Source organism: Artibeus jamaicensis, unplaced genomic scaffold, assembly GCF_021234435.1.
Source record: "Artibeus jamaicensis isolate MK-2021 breed Jamaican fruit bat unplaced genomic scaffold, CSHL_Jam_final contig_780, whole genome shotgun sequence".
Classification (NCBI taxonomy): Eukaryota; Metazoa; Chordata; class Mammalia; order Chiroptera; family Phyllostomidae; genus Artibeus; species Artibeus jamaicensis.
In genome coordinates, this window is record NW_026521967.1 from 116,487 (window position 1) to 139,460 (window position 22,974).

Genomic DNA, 22,974 nt, shown 5'->3' on the forward strand with positions numbered 1-22,974 from the left:
GGGCAAGAATAGCATGGGAAATATAGAACCTAAAGGACTTGAGACACATGGACATAAACTAAAGGAGGGTAATGGTGGGGATGGGGGGGGCAGGGTGGAGGGGGATGAAGGGGGGAATAGAACAACTGTAACAGTATAATCAATTTAAAAAATAAATTATAAAAAAAATTCAAAATGAAATGTCATGGAAAAGTAGGGAAAACAACAAAATTGTATCTCTAAGTTTTCAGTTGTACATTTTCCTACAGGATTGCTAATGAATTACTGCTTTCATCTGTATATAATTTTATACATCTACCCCTTTTTTGATCACAGATTTTAGTGCTGAGCCAAAGAAACTGATTTTGGGGGAATCAGTCCATGTCCCGACTCTCCGACTTAAGCCCCAGTACCGTGGAAATGGGGCTTGCCCGGGAAGCTATGGGGCGTCGGGCTTCCCTGCGAGAGGCGCACGGACGGACTGAGAAGACAGCGGGGAAGATGCTCTGGCCTCCGCCACCCTCGCCAAGTCCCAGGGCGCATCAGCCTGAGCTGGAAACGCCCTTCACCGGCCGGCACGCGTCCAGCCCTGGGTGTGAGGATCCCGGACACACCTGTCCCTGCTGCCGTGGCAGCGGGTCAGAGAGTTGGGGGCCTGTGCTTTCGGCACTGGGCATGCGCACAGTGCGCGGCCCATTTTGCGCTGTCGGCGCGGGGTCCCGCCCACCCCACACCTGAGAGTCTGGACAAACTCCAGAAAAGTCACGTAACTTTCAGGAAAAACACACTGGGGAGACCTGTCTACCTGCGGATCCATTCAGTAAGACAGACCGCTACCCAAAACCTCTCTTTTCCCAAATATAAATACAAAATCGGCTTTATTTTTTTTTCCTCGGAGTCTTGTTGCGCTGTAGGTAGACCCAGCTCCCCCTTGGTAGACTTAAAATGTTCAACGTGCTGTTTCAACAGAGCTCCCCAAACATCTCCGCACGGAGAAGACACCCGCGCCTCCACGTTGCGTGGAATCTGGTCATCCGACCTGCGTTTTGTTGCTGCTCCTCCGCGCCCCGCCACCCAAGCTCCCCGCTCGTCGGAACCGGTGGCAGCGCACTTCCCAGTCTCCGCGTGGTCAACACGCAAGTTCCCTGGAACGTTCCCCTTCACGCTTTAAAGTTAGTAAACTACCACTCTGCACGCGTGCGCACCGGCGAGCACGTGTGAGGGGGGGTTAGTGAATCCAGTACGGGCTGGAGCACAAGCCGAGGGTAAAGTAGAGACTGCCTGCTCTTTCCTCCGGCCTCCCTCCTCCGTGGTAGAGAGCCCAGTGGCTCCTCAGGTCCAAGAATCTCCGCAAAGTGTAAGTGGGGGCAGGGTGTTATTTCACTCTTTGATGGTGACCCACTGGGACAGGGGCCACCCCGGGAAGTGGCAGACAGGAGTTCGGAGAGCCTTCCACCACGCTCAGCCCTGAGGACTAGATAAAGGGGAGCCAGCCAGACCTGGGGTGGGCCGCGGGGAGAGAAGCAGGCCTGTTTCCCATTTGTATCCTCATTTCCCATCGTAGCTGCCACACCCTGCGTGTCCGTGTCCGCGGGGCAAGTGCTGGCCCTCCATTAGCATCTTCTGATTTCCATTAGCAAACATTAGCATGTTCTATCGCACCATTTGCTTGCGTGCTGTGGTTAAAATGCAACATACATAAATATTGCATAATACATGTTTATATGTCTGTTTTAACCACAGTATACAAATGCATGCAAATGTGCACCCATAAGTATTTGCATATTTATGGCAGTGATATATTTTGATATCATGCCATAGAATGAATTGTATCGACCAACAGGCTGTATCACTTCTGTGACCTGCAGGTACAGTGACATGGTACAGTGACATGGTACAGTGACATGGCACAGCGACATGGCACAGCAACATGGCACAGCGACATGGCACAGCGACATGGTACAGTGACATGCTCACGTACAATAACGTGACGCCCTCTGTGGGCTCCATGCCTTGGCTGTGGGTGGGTCTGGTGGACGGTCTCTCCGATGGCTTCGCTGCAGACCTTCCTGGCTATGTCACCGGGAGGTGACAGTCTGGCGATTCTCTGTGGCTGCCTCCGAGCCCACAGAGGACCCGGGACACCTCCCTTGAACGTGAAGGGACAAATGGGGACAGCTGCCCCCAGAGTAGGCTGGGGTCTCCTCCGTCGCCCACAGGACGCCGCGAGCGCCTGGCAATCCAAGTGCTTGTCGGGCGCACTCGCCTCCCTCACAGAAGAGTGAGAAGCTCTCGGCAGACGCCTGCAGTCCGTGGCCGTCCCCTTGTCAGCCTTGCGGGCCATTTACTCTGTGATTAATCTTTAGCTAATTTTCTGTTGGGTTGAGTCCCAGCTGCACCATCTTCTGCTCCATGTCACTAAGTTTGATCGCCGACGCCAGGTGTTTAACATGCCCAGCAATGAACCGCGCCCAAGCCTCCGGCGCCAGTTACCCAGCTGTCCGTGCAGGATGCCTGGTGGTAAATCGTGGGGGCGTCTTTCTCGCAGCTTGTCACCGTGCGGATGAGATGACTTCATAACGTGGCGTGTTTTGCTGGTGTGCACGTCCCCACTGCTTTGGGACCCCTCGGGGGTCCTATCGGGGTCCAGTGGGGTGAGTGTGCCAGCGCCCCCATCCTCGCTCGGCAGGGGCGCCGACTTCCTGTGGTGACAGGGACCAGGCCCTGATGCTGCCCCCAGACCCGCAGGGGCCCGTCCCCGATGGACACGAATCTTCGTCACCACGGTGCCTCCTTGTTCTCCGCAGGTTCTGTTTTGTCACAGACACCCAGGGGACGCTTTAAACTGTGAGGGGCTGCAGCCCCTGACTGGACAGCTGCCTGGTCAGGGAAGGAAGGGTCACGAACCCAAGGGCAGCTCTTCCTCCTTTCCACGAGCGAGGCAGGGGACCCACGCACCCTCCTCCACGGAGGGCACCAGGCACGCGGTGGGCCGTCCTGGCAGGAAGGGTCACGGCGCGTCTGCACCTGCAGATGAAGTGCGCTCGTCCTTCTCCCTCACAGGACCGCGCTGTCGGGGGACGCACTTCAGGGGACTTCTGTTTGCACAGAAGCCATGTGAGGACACGTCCTCCTAGAGAGTCTGGCTCACTGCTCCCGGACGTCCGCAGACCGCGTCCTTCCAGCAGCCCAGGGACCCCTGACTGCTGATCGCCTGCATTTCCAGTGCCTTTTCGTAATGGTCTGTACGTTTGTAGATTTTGCTGTTTTGGGGGAATAGGTTAGTTTTCTACTTAAAACCAGAGAGAGAAAGACAAGCCTGTCGAAGAGTTAAGAGAGATGGAACACTTATTTTAAAGGTCTAATAACTGATAACTTACTCAAGAGCTTCAGCAAAAGCACATATTTTTGTTATTTTTAGTAAAGTGCTCACTATTGAAAATTAATATTTTGTTAAGTCCATCTCTTGGATTCTCTGCCTTTTCTTTGTCCACGTGAGAAAGGGGTTTGGACAGGAATGACTTGTTTTCACGGATCCGAGAGCAAACTGCTCGGTCAGGGTGCACTCTGTGGGCGTCTGTCTGCTGCCTCGGGGCGTGACTGACAGGGCTAGGCGGGTCCCCGATGGTCTGGTGACCAGGGAGCCAGCTGTGCCTGGCTGGAGTCCTCACCACCTGACGCCCGGGGTGTTTCACACGGGAAAACACTGAGGAAAGACCAAGGGGGTCGGTACAGGTAAACTGAGTGAAAGACACAGAGCAGAAGCCGTGTAAGCTCGTCCGAGGCTCATCCCCGGATGTTCTGCTCCGCTGCACGGATCGTCATTTGTAAAATGACCGTGGGTTTGGGAAACAGCTTCCTCGTATGCGCTCCCTAGCAAAGCGGGGACACGGGTCTGGATTTCTGTCCCCACAGCTCAGGTCCGACACCTGCCCCAGACAGACGGGCAGACGCCAGCCTGTCAGGCGTGACGCAGGCAGCGAGGCCTCGTACAACAACGAGAACGGCGCAGACTGCCCGGCGGGGATGCCCGCGCCCGCCCGCGCCCGCCCGCGCCGCTCACGGTACCTTTGAACTCGATGGCGAAGCCCGACAGGCCCACGGAGGCGTCGCTCCGGAACGCCAGGAAGAGGCTGTTGCCGCTGCTCTCGATCCTGTCGGGGGCCTGGGCGCCCTGGAAGCTGCCCACGAGCGGGCTGTTGGAGTCGGAGCCCTCGTACACGTGCAGGAAGTCGTAGCTGGGCTCCATGTTGAAGCTGCGGGGACAATCCGGACGGCAAAGGCGATCAAAGTGTCAAAATGGGAGTAACAGCAACAGGCATCCACTGTAATACACGCTGCTCAGAGTTCACCTGACTCCAAACCGCATCCCTGTGAACGACCCCGATGAGAACAGGGACCCCAGAAACACACAGAATGTCCTGCTCTGGACGCAGGAGGGTGAATTACCGCCGATAGCTGGTAACTATGTGGACACTTGGTAGTACTGACCGTTCTTAAGGGTTTAAAGAAAGTTCTCCGTGACTGTTTGTCCTTTGTAAATGTAACTGGCCCTCCTCCCCCGGGAAGCTCGGCCAACGGCAGTGGTTTCTATGGGGAACCGAGCGCGGGGGTGTCTCTCCGGCCACCGCACGGGGGGGGTCCCCACTTCTCGTTCCCACTCTGTTTCTCACTCGACCTCTCTCTCTCCTCGAACGCTAACATCCTGGAAACCCCGCAGAGCCCCGTGCTCTCAGGAGGGAGGTGGCTTTAGGTGCCCCTGCCGCGGCTGAGGCGAGGCCGCGGTAAGTCTGGGACCTTTGCAAGTGAGTGGGCTCCGGGGCCAGAGGCTGAGCGGGTTCGGGTGCCACAGGGCTCACTGTGAGCAGAACGGACGAACCAGACAGAGGCGTCTACGGCGCCTTCCGGGCCCCCCCTTCCGGTCCCCCTTCTCTAATCTGGGCCCCATGCACACCCCTGTCACTCCTCAGCTGGGGAGCAGCAGGAAGGGACAGGAGTCGCTAGACCCGCAGGCCCTTTATCTGGAAATTCAGGTGATAAAACACATATGTGAGGTCCCCTGAACTTGCTCTGGTGTCTGGGAGGAAACCAATGGGGACCACAGGGGACCCCGCACTGGTACCTGCCGGCCCTCCTGCACGCTGCCACCGCCCTGTGTCGGGCCGCGCTCTCTCCCAGGAGACCCCCGAATCAGGAGACCCCTTATTCCCAGGGGTGCGTTCCAAGACCCCCAGTGACACCTGAGGCCAGGGTTAGTACTGGACCCCGTATGCGCCGATTCTCCCCGCACACTCGTTCCTCCGATAACGTCTAAGGCAGCCAGAGGGCGGGGCAGAGTCTGAGAACAGCCGGTGGCGGTAAAGTGGAGCATTCACGACCATACGCTGTGATCAGAGCTGTGGGACTGTGGTGTCCCTCGGTCACGGAGAGAGGGGGTTACTCAGGGACAGGGGCGGGCTGGCCGGAGGGAGGGGCAAGTCATGGGGGGGCGGGCAGAACGAAGGCCTCGGATTTCATCAGGAGAGACCTAGAGCGGCAGAAGGCACGCAGCTTACAGCTTTGACTTGTTTAGTTCTGGAACTTTCCCTTTCATACTTTCAGACCTCGGTGGGCCCCAGGTAGTAGAAAAAGCCTAAAGCAACCGTGGATAATGGGGGTCTCTCGACAGTATAGTCACCAAAGAAAGTTGTGGACGTTCCGCTCGTCTGTTTAGCTGACGAGCTCCCTGAGGTCAGCAGCGGAACAGGTGTGAGCACGACTGGGGGGCACCGAGTGGGCAGGGGCCCCGGGAGCCGCGAGGCCCTGAGGGGTCGACTGGGGTGGGGAGTTTATCAGGACTCTCTGCAAGGTGCTGCCCGAATCTGGTCACACTGCACCCCTTGACACTGGCATTGGGAGTTACCGTGCTAGATTGTTTTCGCACACTGGAAACACGGGACAGAAATGTTCTAACTGCTCTCAACTGCCCCCTCTTTGTCTTTGGATGTATCAGAATCCACATGCAGCGTCGGGAGTGACAAGTATAATTAATGACCTTATATAATTAATGGCTCTGTCTGAGAAATCAGGGGTAGTTTGGCCCCACAGCAGGCCAGAGTCTGGCCAAGCTTTCAACCCAATTTCCTCTGAGTCCCACTGCGGGGGCGCACGGTCTGTGGGGCCTGTGACCTCCCCACTGTGGTCCCCACATAAAGGGCGAGGCCGGGCGCTCATGTGGGCTCTGGGCCCGTGCCGCTGAGCCTGCATGGGCGCTGGCTGCAGGCCCCTGTCCCCTCCATGCCCCAGGAAAGCAGAACTCAGTCTCACCTGCACCCACCGTCGCCGGGCCTCAGTGGAAAGCTGGGCGTCTGGCCCCCGTGGGTGCTGTGGCCCCTCCTCCTGCTGACTGAGTGCTCTCCTTCCTTCTAAGGCCCCGGGCACTCCCCACTGCCCCCACTGCCCCACGGCACAGCCGTGCACACGCGCCCTGACCGGGTTCTAGAAGAAGTCACAGGGAGGTGACTTTTCTGATTCCTAACGCCCGAGCGTGGGCTGAACACGTGGAGATTTCCAGTTCAACCCTCCTCCGGAGGCGCGGGGACCTGCAGGGACACTGGGAATGTCTGTGGAGACAGCTTTCTGCGCCCCAGAACGACCCGAGGTTTGGCCGCCTGGATGAGGAGTCACAGGCAGGGAGTGCCCCCGGCCTGGCCCCCCTCCCCGCACGCCCAGGGTTGTCCACTGACCCATCCTCTCCTGCTACGAGGAGGTTTTAACCAGGGCACTGCTGGGACCTCGCATGGCCAGGACTGCGGAGATTTCCAGAACAGGCGCAGCCCTGCCCTGGCTTTCCCTGCGGCCGAGTGGCCCCGTAACATGGTCGCCACTTGTCAACTTGTGGCAGTTTCAGTGACTTCAGGCAGTGAAGGCCCATCTGCCTGCCTGGCACTCGGACCCTGGAGGGTTCAGTTTCCCTGCTCCCTCCCACTGAGTTCGGAGGGGGAAGCCGGACCCCCAGCCAGGCCGGAAACGGACGCCGGCATCGGGAGAAACGGAGCTGGTGCCGGGCTCCACTAACCGGTGTCACCAGGCCTCTGTGCCGAGGGCGGCCTCAAGGACCCTCACTGTCTGAACTCACACTGCCCGAAGCTCGGCCTTCAGAGGGTGAAGCTGGGGAAGAGCTTGGGGTTTTAAAAAGGCAACTGTAATGTACACCAAGTAGTTATAACGTGACAGTTCTATGGAATTCATGTTGATGAAATAATCATCACATTGACAACTCCAGCACCCACTCTCGCAGGAAGGAGTTCTCAATTTTTTTCTTAGGATGCACATCTGGGAACTCGGATTTTATAGCAACCGAAGGGCAGGGAACTTCCCCTTTCAAAGTCCGAACGGGGACTGTTTTCATGGTCGTAGCACCGCCTTTTGGGGGGAGGGAGTGGAACAAGACGCAGTAAGGAAATCAATTCGCTCTCACTCATCCAGGGGGAGAAGAGGCTGTTGAGAAATCACGGGACGTACATCTGTCCCGTGTCCCGATTACTTTTTATGGGCATTCAGTAGCTTAAACCTTCTCGCTTGAACTGCGACATGTGGGAGACGCAGTCCAGAAGCGGTGCCGGCCCCGTCACGGGCACCGGCACATGCAGCACGCAGGGCGGCCCCAGGGGAGGCTGCTGGCTCAGGCGCCGCTTTGTGGCCGATGCCGCCTCCCTCGGACACGGGAGCTGCTCTCGGCTGGGCGTGAGATCGGATACCACTCGGGGGGAAGGGCATCCTTAGGGTGGACATTCGCCGTCCTGCTGAAAAGACGTGCTCCTCGTGGGACGGTACCTTCTGAATATCAGGGCGATGACGAAGTCCGGGTTCACCGTGATGGTCCAGTCACACTCCTTCCCCGGGGGGTACGGCTGCGGGTAGTTGGGCGATAGAATGACGCCCGCCGGGCCGGTCAGGTTCCCTCCACACGCAGCTGTCACAGAGGGGGACAACCAGGAGAGAGAATGAGCGCCGGTCAGTGTGAATGGAAGGACACCACCCGGGAACAAGTGACCCAGGGGAGAAACTGCAGGAGCCTTGCCCGGGGAGGACATTTGACATAAGGCCCCTCCCCACTTTCAGGGGCATTTTCAAACTAGATCTTTTCTTGCTATACTCTTACACTTTGCTTTGTTAAAATCAGCAGATCGCCCCATATGTCTGTGAGCCACACTGCAGAACCACGAAGACAAGACTCGCGCAGGAATACCGACCCCACGAACGTGCTTTTACCGTCCTGTGCATTTCTCATTTCTCCCAGGTTCCCACGCCGCTGTGCGCCGGCCCGGGAAGCGGCCCGAGGCCCCGCCCCCTCTGCTCGGCTGGGCCATGTGGCTGACGGGCACACAAGTGTAGGTACCCATGCTCCTCACAGCCCACTGGTGCCTAGAGGGCTTGTTACTTTTCCCGAGCTTCCCGTGACGAACTGACAGGGTGTTGGTGACCAACTCCCCCCAGCACGTGTGTCCATGGAGCGGCGGAGTGGGGACCAAGGCCCCTGGAAGTGACATTGCTTGGTCACAGCACTCAGCGCACTGGGGGGGGGGGAGAAGTAGGTCCACAGTGTTGAGTATGTGAAGGGACTTTATTCCCGTGTCGTTATTTATCAGTTGTTTATCTGTGTTATGTGAACCTACCTTTGCCCGCCCCCAGAAACAAGTACCGCAGGCACAAACCGAGGGGTTGCTCAGCCATTCCGTTTCAGAGGAATGTGCGTCTGTTTATATTTATGAGGAAGGTGGTGAGTAGCTAGTGCGATGTGATAGGCAAGCCAGCTTTGGGCGGGAAGGTGTGCGAGGCGGGTCCGTGGACTAGGTGGGATTTCCGTGACGGCTCCGTCACGCGGGAGCTGCTGAAACCCCGCGGAATTCATGAGTGCGCGTGGGCTGGGCGCCTGTGCAGCCTCACTCCCCATTCCCTGTACCGATGCTGTTTATCGCCCGGTTGTTTTTAAAAACCAGCCCAAGTAAATGATGCATTTCCCCGAAGCTACATCCAGTGTCACGTCAGGGTCGTGTATTCGTTGAGAAGAAATATTAGCAGAGAAGGGTGCACCCAACGGAGGCCTTGTCCTGCACACACAAAAATGACTTTCCTGGAAATAAGATGACGGCAACGCACTCGGCAATATTCTGTGATGGATGTAACTTTATATACCCACCTAACACCCCTGAAAACTTAGTTTTCCATGAGAAGAATGATAACAAATTGCAGTATTTTTGTTGTAATTTTAGTGCCATCAAAGGCGAATTCTCAATAGAAAATATTTTCAATAAATTCTCAGACACACACTCGGGAGCGTTATGATGCAACGTTCACCCGAATTTACCGGGGCCACCGTGTCACCGCGGCAGACTGCGCGGGAAGGACCTCCCAGGACCCAGTGCGAGCTGACAGCGCAGCTGAGGGGCCTGGGTGGGCCGGGGGCGGGTGGGGGCAGCTGAGCTGGAGGGGAAGGAAGCAGCCAAGGGTCAGAGAAGAGGCTGCTCCCTCCACGGGCTGGGGAAGATGAAAAACAGCAGATTTGGGTCCTGGCTACAGGGCACCGCAGGCGGGAGACTCCAGGGATGAGCCCAAATGCAGATGCGGAAGAAACAAAGGGGTCTGCCGGCCGGCACCCTGGGGGCGCTCTCGGGGAAGCCACCTAAAACTTCTGGTGGAAATGAGCAGCCCTGTCTTACTCGTCCCCCTTCGGTCTGGTTCTCTCCACTCTGCCCTCATTAGGTTTCGATCAGGAGCCTGCGAATTATTTTGGGTAGGACGAGGATTTAGTCCAAAATGCCACTCAGCCCCCTAGGAAATTTTCCAGGGAAGCAGACATAGAGAAAGTCCACAAATCCACATCCATTCACTGTCCTGCATTCAAAGCCCTGGGCCCCCCGGGCATGGTGAGGACTTCACCCATCACAGATCGAGCAAGACTCTTCCACGAGACGTGCCGACGTTTCTGCCGTGAGACACTTCACATTCTGAACTTTGGTCAAATGGAGTAAATGGCCTCCAAGTGGCCGCCCAGCAGCCTGGAGCAGGGCGTGGCCACCGAGTAAACTGCGGCAAACGTGGGGCCCAGTGTTGCTTTTCAGAGCCTTGCAGACGTGGACTTGGGGACGGGGGACTGTGGGCTACTCAGACTCCCGGGGACGCTTTCTGTGAGCTGGAAGGTAGTGACGGTCCCTGGTCCGAATGGTCATTCTGTTACGACTCAGCTGAAAATGCCAAAAGAAGGCGCCTCCATGGCAGGCGTCCTCCGGGAAGTGGGGGAAAAAAGCAGCGTATCGGAGCAAACGAGGAGGCAAATTCATGAATGACAAGCTGGTGGAAACATGAGCGACACACAGAGAGATGAAAAGTTAAGAGATTTGGTAAAACGGGGGGAGAGAGAGAGAGAGAGAGAGAGAGAGCCAGTGAATCGGATGGGGACACACTCACAATACAAGGAAAACAGAAATGAGCAGGCCAATCAGGGAAGAACGGGTCAAGCAGCCAAAAAGAAGGTGAGATTCCTAACAGCCGAACCTCACTGGTGATTTAAAACGCCGGTGACGACACCAAGGGACCGTGGGGCTCTGCTCCTGGTCAGTGATGAGACCGAGTACTCCCTCCACACTGTGCTTCTCTTGGTCAGAAGTAAACGCTCCCACGTGGCTGATACTAGAGCAAATCGGTGCGACCCTCCTGGGTTTGGACAAAACGATTTTCAAGCCCTAGAAACACAAGTTTGCAGGAAGGTGTCACTCATAAATAATAGTGGGTGTCTTCCCACAAGAGTGTGACTGTGGCAGAGCAAAGCCTGGAGGGCCAACTGGCAGAGCAGGAAGGGGCTACGGTGTTGGGACGGGTCCACCCGGCCCTGAGTGGTGACAGCGCCCTGTGACGGCAAGCACAGGGCGCCATGGAAACGCTCACTGTGCGCTGGCGCGGAGGACGTGCAGTTCACAGGATCATCGACCAGGACGCGGCCACTTCAAACCACTAAACGCAGGTGATCTCGACGTGAGAACGTCAGGAAGTCCCCTCGTGCGGGTTCAGGTTCACAGGAGCGGCCTCCGGGCACAGGTCGGCAGCGTCTTCCTAACCACAGCTGACAAAGCTCCTCCATCAGACACATGCGTTTTGAATGAGGAAGAAGCCAGAGGAAGTGGCCGAGCGTCCCCAGCCAGCAGAACAGAATTCCCGGGAGGGCTGCGCCTCGGTCAGCCGGGCCCCAGTGGACGGGCTCCTTCCCGAGACCCCCGGGCCACGTTCCTGGGGGACTGTCCACGGGGCAATGAAAAACCGGCGTTCGCTTCCTCCCCAGTACGCCACCTTCCTGTGACGTGACACCCAGGCGGGGAGGCGGGTCTGCTGGCCAGCAGTCCTGACAGTTGAGGTAGCTCGTCCTTGACCTGACATTGAGGACCTCAGAGACCGCAGACCTGTGAGCTGCTTTCGGTGCAGAGGACCGGTTACCTAGTCTCCAGCCAAAATCAGCTCGCCGAGGGGCACCAGCAGAAGACAGTAGCTTAGTGGGAAAGATTTCACACTTAAGTGTTTCCAGGAATGTCAATTGAGAAATCACTTTAAAGAGACTAATGGTTAGTGGCATTGCTTTGGGATGTCCTTCTCCGTGAGCTGAAAATCCTGCAAAATGGGGACTCAAACAGGCCTGTCCTACTTAAAAAGCAGGACAACGGTCTAAGAGGACGGCTGCCTTTACAGGTAGTCACTGCGCTGGGACAAAGGAGCACACAGATGGCGACTCAGCCTGGAACACAGTGCTCTCAGCAGGGCTGCACTGAGGACGAGGCAGCCAGCCTTCAATGAGCAGACACAGTCGTCTCTGACGGGGCAGCGCAGACAGGAGTGCGTCCCTGCCACCCGCCCCTCAGCCTGGGAGGTCCCCTGAATTCCCTGTGACAGGCCAGGGGCCGCGCATCTCAGCCCCTGGGGAGACAGAGCCCGTCCCCACGGCTGTGTCCATGAGGGCCCCAGCCCGCTAAATCACGAACCCGCCCAGGTGACTCAGCGCACAACCACACACAGCAACCACACACACACCTGTCGTTCCGTTGTCACCTTCGCTCTTCACAGATTAAATCTTACGCACGTCAGACACTTAAAGACATACAGACTCAACCACCACAGGGCATGATGACAACAGTTTGGTGGCGCTTCTTTGTAAAATTAAGATGAAATACTCCAAACAGGTATCTATGGTAAAACAGTTAATTGGATAAAGGGGCAGTCTACCTAAAATTACTATTTTATAGAAAATTATGCATTAGCTTAAAACCGTATTTGCGACAGAAGGCCTGTGATCATAGTTTAAATTACAGTCTGCAAAACCGAGCGTCGCCCTTTTAAATAAGTTCATACTTCGAAAACTCCGGTGAACTTCAGAAACAACTTTCTCCCTTGATCTTCATTTCGACTTAAGCAGCGTAGTGCCCAGTGTTCAGAATTCCGTGAAAATGCAGAACTATTATAGGAAAACCATCTAAACGAAGAATGTGCTCTTTATGGGGTAGGTTTTGCCTACAGGCAAGTTGGAATATTAAAAACGAGAATCGCAATAGTAGGGTTAAGCATTTCTAGCCTCCAAAAATTTTAAATTACAGTAATTTGATTGGTCCTTATTTTTACAGGATTATTAAGGAGAGGGAGTGTTAGATAAATGTCAATTACTGTATATTAAGTTGACTACTTCCTTTATTTCACCTAATAAAGTTTAAAGGTTAAGGTAAAATGTCGAGATAGGCTCAGAGAACCCGGGTGCGAGGGAGAACGCCTGAAGCAATCTCTCTGCGGAGACGGCACAGTTGCAGGACGGGGTTCCCGGGGGCCCGCCTGCACCCCCAGCCAGGAGACCCCCCTGCCCCTCAGCACGGTACCTTTGCAGGTGGGCGGGTCCGGCTGCCAGAAGAAGCGGTTGTTCAGCTGCACACACGTGATCTTCTCCTGTCCTTGGAGCTGATACCCAGGGTCGCACTGGAAGGTGATGGTGTCCCCGGGCTCTCTGCTGTCACCGTACCGGGTGCCATTTTGAGGCACACCTGGGTCGTTGCAGGTGGATGCCACCGAGGCTGCAAGGACGAGACAAGGACAGGTCCCATAATCGGAGAAAGGCCCCCCCACACTCACCGATGCCGGGGACTCTTGCCTGGCACCGTTGAGTCATTTGTCCACATAGGAACTCACAGAAAGGGGTTATTTCCCCAAAGATATGGGCACTAGCAGGCATCTTGATGACCTTACTTGGAACAAATTCTAGCAAAGTCTTGTTGGAAATGCTGCCAGTTATGGACAATGCCAAGAACTGCATCAGGCTAGAGTTCTCTGTCTCTCTCATGCACACATACACTCCCCTCTGAGATTTTTTGTTAGCATCATCTAACGAAAACACACACCACAACTTAAACGACTTCAAGCACACCAACCACCGGGAACCACGAGTAAAATGAAAGAAAACAAACTCCTGTGAGATTTGTGCCCTCCAAGGTGCCACCCGGCCAAGGGGATCAGCGACTCTCGGGTGATGCTGTCTTCACAGAGTCATCAACAAATTAAACGATGACCCCAACTCTAGCAAAAGCCCTGGCGATGACGCCTTCTTTGCCAATAAAAGGATTAGAGACTTCAGGTCAGGCCAGGAGCCGCCACCCCTCCAGACAAGCTGGGGGAGAGTTTTGGGCACAGCAGGCGTTGGGAGACAGGACTCTGGCAGACACATGGTGAGCGTGTGGTGACCATGCACCTTCAGTCCCATCACACGGACCGCCACCAACCCTGTGCAGGTCCCGGCAGCGAAGACACTGTCACCAGACTTTGCGGCAGAACCCTAAATCCGCCGCCTCCCTGAAACGCCCGGCCCGAGCGTCCCGGTGGTTTTTCTCCAGTTTCTGCAGCTGCTGAGGAGGAGACTACCCCCCATCGAACTTCAGGACCCCAAACGTGGAGTCTTCTTTCCTTTCCTTTTTCCCTTCAACTGGAACTGTGAGCTCTCTCTTCCCCATCCCCGCTGGAGGGACAGACTTTCACTTTCGCCCCGAGGGACGCCCCGGGCTCGGAGCCCCAGGGTTCCGGAGAGACAAAGGAATTCGCGAATCACCACCCGCCCCCACCCCACCGTCGTTCTGCCCATCTTCCCACTTGCACACGTGCAGTTAGGGGTGGGCTTCGATTTCTGAGTTCTGAGCTTTCTGCTCTGTTTGCTTCCAGAAACCCTGGGGCAATGTTATGTATTTGCTTAGATAGAAGGGATTTATCTGAATGAAAACTCCGGAGGCACCAAGAGGACAAGCCCTGCTCTGGGCTCCACAGAGACTTCTAACCGAACAGCGAAGGCAATGGGCAAACACCGCGGACAAAAGAAAGCACTGAGATTGCAGAGTAACGGGGAAGGGTCCTAAGAAAGTGTCCCCTGGCTGCGACACCCAGGACCCTGAGGCTGGTGGGGCGTGGGGCAGGGCGGGGCCCACTCACTGGAGAACTGCACGGAGAAGCCGGACTTGCTGATGAAGAAGTCGCTGTCGAACTGCAGCGTGAGCGAGCTGAAGGTGCTGTGGATGTCCCCGGGCAGCGCGGAGCCGCTCCACTCCTGCAGCAGCACGCCGCTCTCCAGGGGCCCGTCCCACACCTTCAGGATGTCGTGGTTGGTCTCCGTGTCGAACACGATGAAGTGGAGGCTGCAGAGAGAGCACAGCTGGCGGGGGTCACCGACGGGGCACCTGGCGCCCCCGTGAGGACATCGAGGCACACGCCAGCATGCGGGCTTGTGGCGCTGGCTTAGCCCCGCCCACACGTGCCTTTCTGCCACCTGACCCGTGGGTGGGGGCCAAGCCCCAGTGCCCTCAGCACACCTGTGCAGCCAAGGGGTCACCTGCCTCCCGACAGAACCACGGGGGCCCGCAATGGGGCAGAGACCACCTACCGAGCCCTGTGCCCAGCTCCTTTCTGGGGTGAAACAACGCCATTGGAGGCTGTCAGCTGGTTCCATCATTCAAAGCTTTCCTGGCACACACCTCAAGGTCAAGTGTGGCAGGGCTTTGCTTTAGGCTCAGTGGGCAAGTTTTCAACTTTGCGTCGCTGTTGTTCTTGTGACAACCATCAGGTGGCAGTGTGCACGCCCAGAGAAAAGGCAGAGGGAGGCCCGGGGGCGGGGCCAGGATGTTTATTACCCGCCTGCCTCTGATTGGATCTCGAGTTGTATTTGCTTCTATGGATTCTACTTTCAGAAAAACGCGTTATTTGAAACACCAATGCCAAGGCAGAAATGTAAACTACAGAGTCTCCACACAACTTAAAAGGCTTCGAACACAAAGGTAGAGACGTATAATGTGAACTCCTTCCTCTATGAACTTTAAAACACTTTCATTAGATTCACAGATATTTTCCAGAACGGCGTAAACACCTCTGACCGAGGGAGCTCCTTGCAGAGGGGGCAGCAGAGCTCGAGTCCCGTTCAGGCGGTTCGAGCAGAGAGGAGCTGAGGCTCCACCCACACCGGGCTTCCTGAGCGTGTTGACTGGTCGGTTTCTGTTTACTGCTCCGCCCCCGACATCATGAGGGAGACTAACGGTCAGAGTGGGTGCAGACCGCACACAAACCCTGATCAACTGTCTTGTGTGTATCACTCATTCAACAACGTCTACCTCACCGTAAAGTGTAAAGTGGGCAGTTCCGTGAAATCTTCTTACTGCCGAGAAGGAACCAAGCGTGGCACACACGTACACACGCGTATGCACCCCCCACGTTGACATCCCACCCCGTTTGCTGCGGGTCCTTTCACAGAACAAATCCTGCAGACACACTCCGACCCTCCCTGTCACCCACCCTCTGAAACAGAGACACTTCCATTTGTATTTTCACAGTGTTCCCACAGGCGTGTGCTCCTGTTCTCCCCAAACGGGGCCTCTTTTGTGTGTTTAACAATGATTACGCATAATGGGTGTCATTTTGGTGTGTGCTGGTCCCATTTCCCAGTTGCGTTTTATACTCAGCATTCTGTGAAATTCCTCTGCCCTGAGAGATGTCATGTTGGGGACAGTCACAAACAGGAAATGAAACCAAAAGGACTATTTGCTTTGTTATCAGGAAGCACACGGTAGCGAGAATAATTCTGCGGTGTCCACCCAGAAAACCGCACGCAGTGTCGAGACAAACTACAGAAGATCGCAGCCCGTGGGACGGTGCACCTGCCAGGCAGGGATCTGTGCCTGTTTGCAGACTGGCACACGATGTCGGTTTTCCTGACATTCACCTGTTGGTGATTCCAGCAGAGATCCCAGCCGTTCCTGTTACAGAGAGTAACCTGTGTCTGTAAAACTCGCATGGAAACAGGGGCTGAGCACAGTCCTGGGCATCCAATGAGAGACCAACAGGGAGCTGTGCTACGAGGTTCGGAGACTCACTGTAAAGTACGGAGGTAATGAGCTAGAAGGACACTGTGCTGGGTGGACCAAGCAATCCACGAAACCAAGTTCAGAAACGGGCCGAAGCACGTGGAATTCTCTGTGGGAAGGTCAGAGAGGAGGGCAAAGGAAGGTGACTTTCTGACAAACGGACAATGAAACTTTCCCCGGACAAAATAAAGTTCCCTCACTCTTCCTCGTACCACACACTGGAGTCAACTCCAGACGGACTGGAAACACGATGAAGAAGGTAAAGTAAACAAATCTTCTATTAAAAAAAACCAAAACCTAAGATAATATTGTTATGGCTTTGGGGAGACAGGATTTTTTTTTCTTAATCTGGACACGAAAACACTCAGAACATTCCCAACAAAACAGTTGACGCTACCTAATGTACCAATAAGAGACCCACAAACTGTAAAAGGAAATGTATCCAAATACACTTGACTCGCTGAAGTTAAGAGTCTGCGTGTGCACAGACAGACATGGTTCTGAGACGGAAATGGCTGACCGCAGAGTATAAGAGGATGTTATATATTCTTGTATTATACGTTATATGTTACACATGAGTGCTTTAGCTGTTCTATAGAAACCACAAAAGATTGCACACAGATGTGCAGAAATTTCGCACGAATCAAAAGTGAAAGGCAGACAGCCCAGTGCAGGCGACAGAAGTCCAAGTGGCTGGCTCCCAGTTCATGGGACAGGACGCTCCCAGGGCCAATGAACCTGTAGAGAGCGCCGGCCGGGGTCAGTCACGGGGAAATGTGCAGACCCTGCCCACCTACTGCCACGGCTGACACAGAGACGACAGCCCAGGCCACGTGCCACTGGGAGGTGGGACCCAAAAATCGCTGACACTATGATGGGCGTGTGCCCGGTGCCACCACCTCGGACGCTGTGACAGCTCCCGCCGCGGCCGAAGGAAGGGTCTGCCAGGACCCGCAGCTCTCGTCATGCTGGGTGCGTGCCCTCAAGGAACACACACCTTCACGTCTGACCCTCAAACCCAGAGCCGCCAGCGCCGTTTGCAGGGTCCCCAGAGTGGATTAAAGTGTCTGTCTGTCTGTCCACACCCAGGGTGGATGGGTGCATTCACCCGGGGAAACAGCCCACTGTGTCACTGGAAGTGAAGGCCCAGGGAATGGAGACACAGAACCGAGCTCACTGCACGGCCCCACTCAGGAGAAGTTCGGAGCAGGCCCGCCGCCCCGAAGCCAGGGCGGTGGTCACCGTCAAGGAGGCCGGCTGTGGACGGAGCGCTGAGGGCGCACCTGGTCCTGGTCACGAGGGCTGTCATTCTGAGGACGGCTGTGCACATACCTGCCACTCGTCAGCGAGAAACCCGCCCACACGCACCTGCTGCCCTGAGTTTGGCCGCTGTGGACAAAGTCTCAGGACACCAACAAAACTCAGAGCGAGAAACATCAATGGGACAGAGAAACACTGACCGTGCAGCCGCCTCCGGTTTGTGCCCCCACCAGGGGTCGGACCTGAAGCCTGGGTGTGTCCCCTGACCGGGGGTTGAAGCCACGGCCCCTTGGTGCACGGATGACACTCCAGCCAACCCAGCCACCAGCCAGGGGCTAAAGTGACCATTTTTCATGAAGAAGCTTAAGGCTGCCCCTCGGGGTGGGAACGGAGGACCACAACGCCCGTGCAGGACGCTCGGTCATTAGGCTGGCGAAGTGGTGTGGGGGTGAACGCAGGGAGCAGCCGCCGGGGCGGGCGCACAGTGGGTCCAAGGCTTCGGGGGAAGAGGCCCTGAGAAGCAGGACCACGGGAGCGTGGGAGGGACGGCGGCGGGGAGGTCAGAGGGGCACCCTGGGTCTCTGGGCGTGTGGCGTTGACACCACTGAGCCCCGGCTCCGGAGGCAGAGCGCTGTGAGCCACGGGATGGTGTCCAGAGAAAATGACACCTGCTTCACAGATGGAATAACGGGAAGGGCATTTCTGTTGAGGGGTTGACATTTTCACTGACTGAGTCCCAGAAGGTGGGGGGCTTGGGGGGGCAGCAGGGAAAAACTGGGGAGGCGGGTAGAGAGGGACGGGTGCCTCTCAGTGCTGACACAGAGCGGTGCAGGTGGGCGCCGCAGATAAACTCGCAAGGGCCCGGCGCGCCGGATCCAGAGGGTGTGAGGCCCCCGGAGGGAGCCGGGCAGGCAGATTAGCGGGGACTCTGTGAGCGGAGAAGGTGGAGGGCGGATCTGGAAAGGTCAGTGGGAGAGGATTACAGTGGGGGGCAGTGAGGTGCAGCCCCAGCTGGAAAGGGCAGATAAGGGGAAAGCAGAGATAAGTGGGGAGCCCGGCTGTCACACACGGCCGGTCTCTCTTGCCGCCTCCCCTGGAGGGAGGGGACGCCATCAGCCCCGAGAACAGAGGAGCACCCCATGGGGTCTGGACTTCGTTTAAGTTGGAAAAGATGGGAGGCTGGGGACCGGGAAGGAGAAGTGAAGTGAATACCGAAAGTGAGAATCCCCCAGAGGGGTGCCGGCACCGGCAGACCCGGGGAGGGCGGCAGAACCAGGGCTGGGAGACGCGGGGTCCTGAGCAGGGAGCCGTGGGGCCGGGGCGTCTGGGTGGCCTGCAGCATCCCCTGAATGGAATGGAGGTGACGCCCACGTCCCGTCACCCGTTCTACTGCGATTCCACTTCACTGCAATTCCAGTTTCACTTCCAAGGCCAGCACTTTCCCTTCCCCCACCCTTACGCCAATTCCCCTGGTCACTGCCCAAGTTTACCAAGTGTCAGCTGGGTTTCTCCCTGGTGGGGGGAGGGGACACTGCTGTCTGGGTATGAACCGAAATAACCTGTGACAGGGCTTCGGGAGAAGACGCGAGCCCAGTCAGGGCCTGGGATGTGCGTCTGTGACGGGGCAGGGACTTGGGGACCGAAGGCCTAGGACCAGCTGGTCCCTCCCGCCGTCTCTCCCAGCTCATCTACAACGGTGACCACAGCGTCATGCAGGCAATTGAGGGACTGGTGTCAGTGAGACCATGTCAACCTCTCTGGCTCATGGTGCTGCGTCTCTGGTTAGGGACCCCGAGCCCAGCAGTGGGCCCGCAGCCACAGAGGGACTGGAGTCCAGCCGTGGCCCTGGGTGCACTGCCTGCTGCCACCGCTCGCTGTCTTTTGATGGTGAGACGTCACTCCCTGGGGACTCTGTCATCTCTGCAGGAGACGCCCCCTCCCAGCTGCAGTGAGACAGGAGAGGCTGGGAGACTGTGGTGCCTGGCCCGGCCCTGGCCCGGCCGGAGGCTCCACATGGAGACCAGGACAACAGCTGACAAGGAGCGCCGCGAGCTGGCGCCCTCTCACAGGGACCTGGAAGTGCGATCAGCGTACATGAAGGTGCGCCCAGCTCTCCGAGCCAGATCACGCCGTCTCTTTACAGCCTCACGTGGCCGGAAACAAACTCAGGCCTCGCTGGGGGTGCCAGGGTCCACCCTCTCTTCGCTTTCTAAGTGGGCAGAGGGACCGCTGCGACCAGTGTGGTCAGTCGTCTGGGACAGGCCTGTGATGTTTCGGGGCCACGTGCACCCTCCTGAAGGACTTCCCCTGGGCCTGCCTCCTGCAGCCACAAGCAGAAGGACATTCACCGTCCGTTCCCCAGACCCCATCAGAACCGGGGCCACACAGTTATGAGAGTCAACGCCCTCACGCCGTTCCACCGGCCACGGCTTCGCCCAGCAGGGGCCAGGTCTCAGGGAGGCGTGCGTGTGTGATTCACGACGCGGCTGGATCGACTGCGTCCGGTTTTAATTACATTCCGCTCAGTCACCGAGCTACAGCCTCGCTCAGCGTGAAAACCGCAGACTCCTTCCAGACCCCAGAGCCCAGTGGCAAGCATTTTGGGGTCTTCCATTACCCCCAGTAAAAAGTCACAGGAAGACACAGTCGGAAACTGCTCTGGGCCCCGGTGGAACTGAAGTCGGGAGAGACAGACGGACGGACGCGCGGGGACTAGCCTGTCACCTTCGCGGGGCTTCGGTGCTTATTCGTGTCTTTGAGGAAAAAAACCACTTACAGTAAAAAAAAAAAAAATCACAGTATGAATGTATAATAATGAGCTCTGTTTATATTAAGAACGTTAACTACTTCAGTCCCTGGACTCACGCTAACATAAAGCACACAGTCCTCATTTTCAAGCAAAGAGCGAAAGTGGTGTGTGGACTCAGTCACCTTGGCGACAAACACCAAAGCTAAGACTTGGCCCGTCTCTTCCCCGCATTTGTGCCGCTTTAAGCCTACAGTGTATCACGCACCTTTCCGTATGTAACTCTCCGAACCAACGTACTCTAAAACAGTCTCTAGTTCACCGAGGAGGAGGTACCGCCAGGACGTTTGGGGTGCAGCTGCGTATCAGTCACGCAAGCGAGTTACAAAAACCGCCGCCGCCTCCTCACCGTCCTCCCCAGGGAGGACCTGATGCCTTAAGTTAAAAAGTTCTGATGACCAGTTTGGTAAACTCTCCTGTCGGGGACACATGTAACAGAAGAGAGAAAAAAAATCCCAGGACAGGAAATGGGTGGAGCAAGGTCACTTTGGTCCTGGAATGTTAGTGGTGAACTATCAAGGTCAGTGCATTTTTATCACGCCCACTCACTGTTTATTGATTTCTTGTTTCCTTATTAGGATGTTAATGAAGCCTTAGAGCACCTGCCAGGGGGACTCCTCGCGGGTCCCCATTCAGAACATCTCGCTCCTTCTAACTCCTGGAAAAGCAGCCCCAGGGAACTAGTGGGAAACCGAGGCCAGAAGTGCCCGGGAAGGAAGGGCGCCCAGTTCCCATAAAGTCACCAGTCGGATGGTCCTCAGGTTCATCCCCAAACCAGAACCCCCGTCATGGCTTCCATTTACTCAGATGGAGCGTTGACGGAACAGAGACCTGGGGTGGGGAGGCCCCACCTTCCCCACCACCCGGCTGAGGCCAAGCCCCTGAGTGAGGCCAGCTGGCCCCCCTGGCCAACCCCACCCACACCACACCTGCCCAGACAGCTCACCAAGCTGTGGGCACACAGAACTACTTGAAGCAACTAAGCTTTGGCGGCCAGTTTGTTATGCAGCGAAAGCTAACTGATACACCTTCCTTTCTTCTTCATTCTACATGGTTCTCACACAGCGCAAGCCTGTGAGCCGACAGCCTATGTCGCTGTCCTGTCGCCTTCTCCCTGGTCCCGGAGAGTGACGGACAGACGCCTGTTTTCTCTGCCCGAGTGGCAGACACGCCTCCTCACACCTCTGGCCCGACCGGAGACACCTACCTGATGGTCTTCCCCGGGTCTGCCTCTATGACCCAGGTGCAGTGCAGGTTGTTGTCATAGGGCGCCGGGTAGCCAGGGGACAGCAGGCGCCCCGAGGTGGCTGCGTGGATCTGCCCGCCACACTCCGCTGCAGGGGACACAGAGGGACATGGGGACGGTCACGCCAGGTGTCTCGGGTTCTGATGGAGCCACAAAAAACTGAACCCATCCCATTCGTGTGACACATTGTGTCGGCCCCTCTCTGTCTCTGTCACTTCACTTGCTCCCAAGTGTCACCCAGAGGGACAGGCACCTCCCCCAAAGTAATGAGAGTTGAGAGCACAAAACACCGGTGTTAGAATTCCGATCATTCTCTGCACATTGTCCCAATAAAACAGTGCTAGTGAAACCATCTTTTCTACCTGAAAACACCCACACCAATGTCGGGGATACACAGGAAGCCCCAGTGGGGGGCCGGGGAAGCTGGGGTCCCCACTCACCCACGCAGGACGGCAAGGGCTGGTCCCACACCCGCCAGCCCCCACTGAGACAGGTCAGGGTGCCGCTGCCGTGCATGGTGTAGCCTGGGTTACAGCTGAACAGGACGGAGGTGTCCGCAAAGTGGCCTTCGTCCCGGAGCCGGTAGCCGTAGCTGGGGACCCCGGGGTCCTCACACTTCACGAGGTCAAAGCCTGCGAGGGAGAGGGGGAGTGAGCAGAGGCCGCGCCGGGCGGGTTCCAGTGTCGGCTACCAAGGAGAGAGACTTGCGTGGTCACGTGTCCCTTGACGTGTGGACAGAAACGACAGCTGCGATTTAAGAAGGGGGAATACGCGGGGCGGAGGGGGGCTGCTTGTTAGTCACTCCTGGAGCTTCGGTCCCTCTGTCTGGGTCTGAGCAGCAGGCGTGTCCGAAAATCCCCAGGTTGTCATCGCTGACCCACCTCTCCGGCCACGGTGCTGGGCCCCCCGAGAGCCCGCAGGCCTCCTGCCTCCGCCCCCTCTGCGGCCCATGGGGGCCTTCCAGGTGGGGGGCACCCCCACCCCGGGCCGACAGGGAGCTGTTGGGGTCTGCTCGCCCTGGGCCGACATCGAGAGCCACCTGCGGGCCCTTGCACCCCACCATCTGGGACCGCAAGGTCCCTGCCTCCGAGGGGCAGTGACGGGGAGCCCTGCCCACAGTGGACAGGGCCTGGAGGGTCACCAGTGGCCACCGGCCTGCGGCACAGGGGTCGGTGAGCGACTCCACGCACGGCAGAAACTCCAGGGCTGAGTCACGACAATGCCTCCGTCAGGCTCTGCTCTTAAACCCGAGGGACAGAGGGACGGACATGCAGGCCTGGCTC

At 56.9% G+C, this 22,974-nt stretch overlaps 1 protein-coding gene across 1 annotated transcript in view; it reads right to left on the bottom strand.

Annotated features, from left to right (window-relative positions):
- CSMD1 (CUB and Sushi multiple domains 1) overlaps nt 1–22,974 on the bottom strand; it is a 731,453-nt gene that overhangs the window by 110,094 nt on the left and 598,385 nt on the right. Inside the window, 6 exon segments of the mRNA XM_053672625.1 lie at nt 4,048–4,235; nt 7,795–7,933; nt 12,870–13,061; nt 14,461–14,663; nt 21,653–21,779; nt 22,132–22,323. Coding sequence (XP_053528600.1) covers nt 4,048–4,235; nt 7,795–7,933; nt 12,870–13,061; nt 14,461–14,663; nt 21,653–21,779; nt 22,132–22,323 — 1,041 coding nt within the window.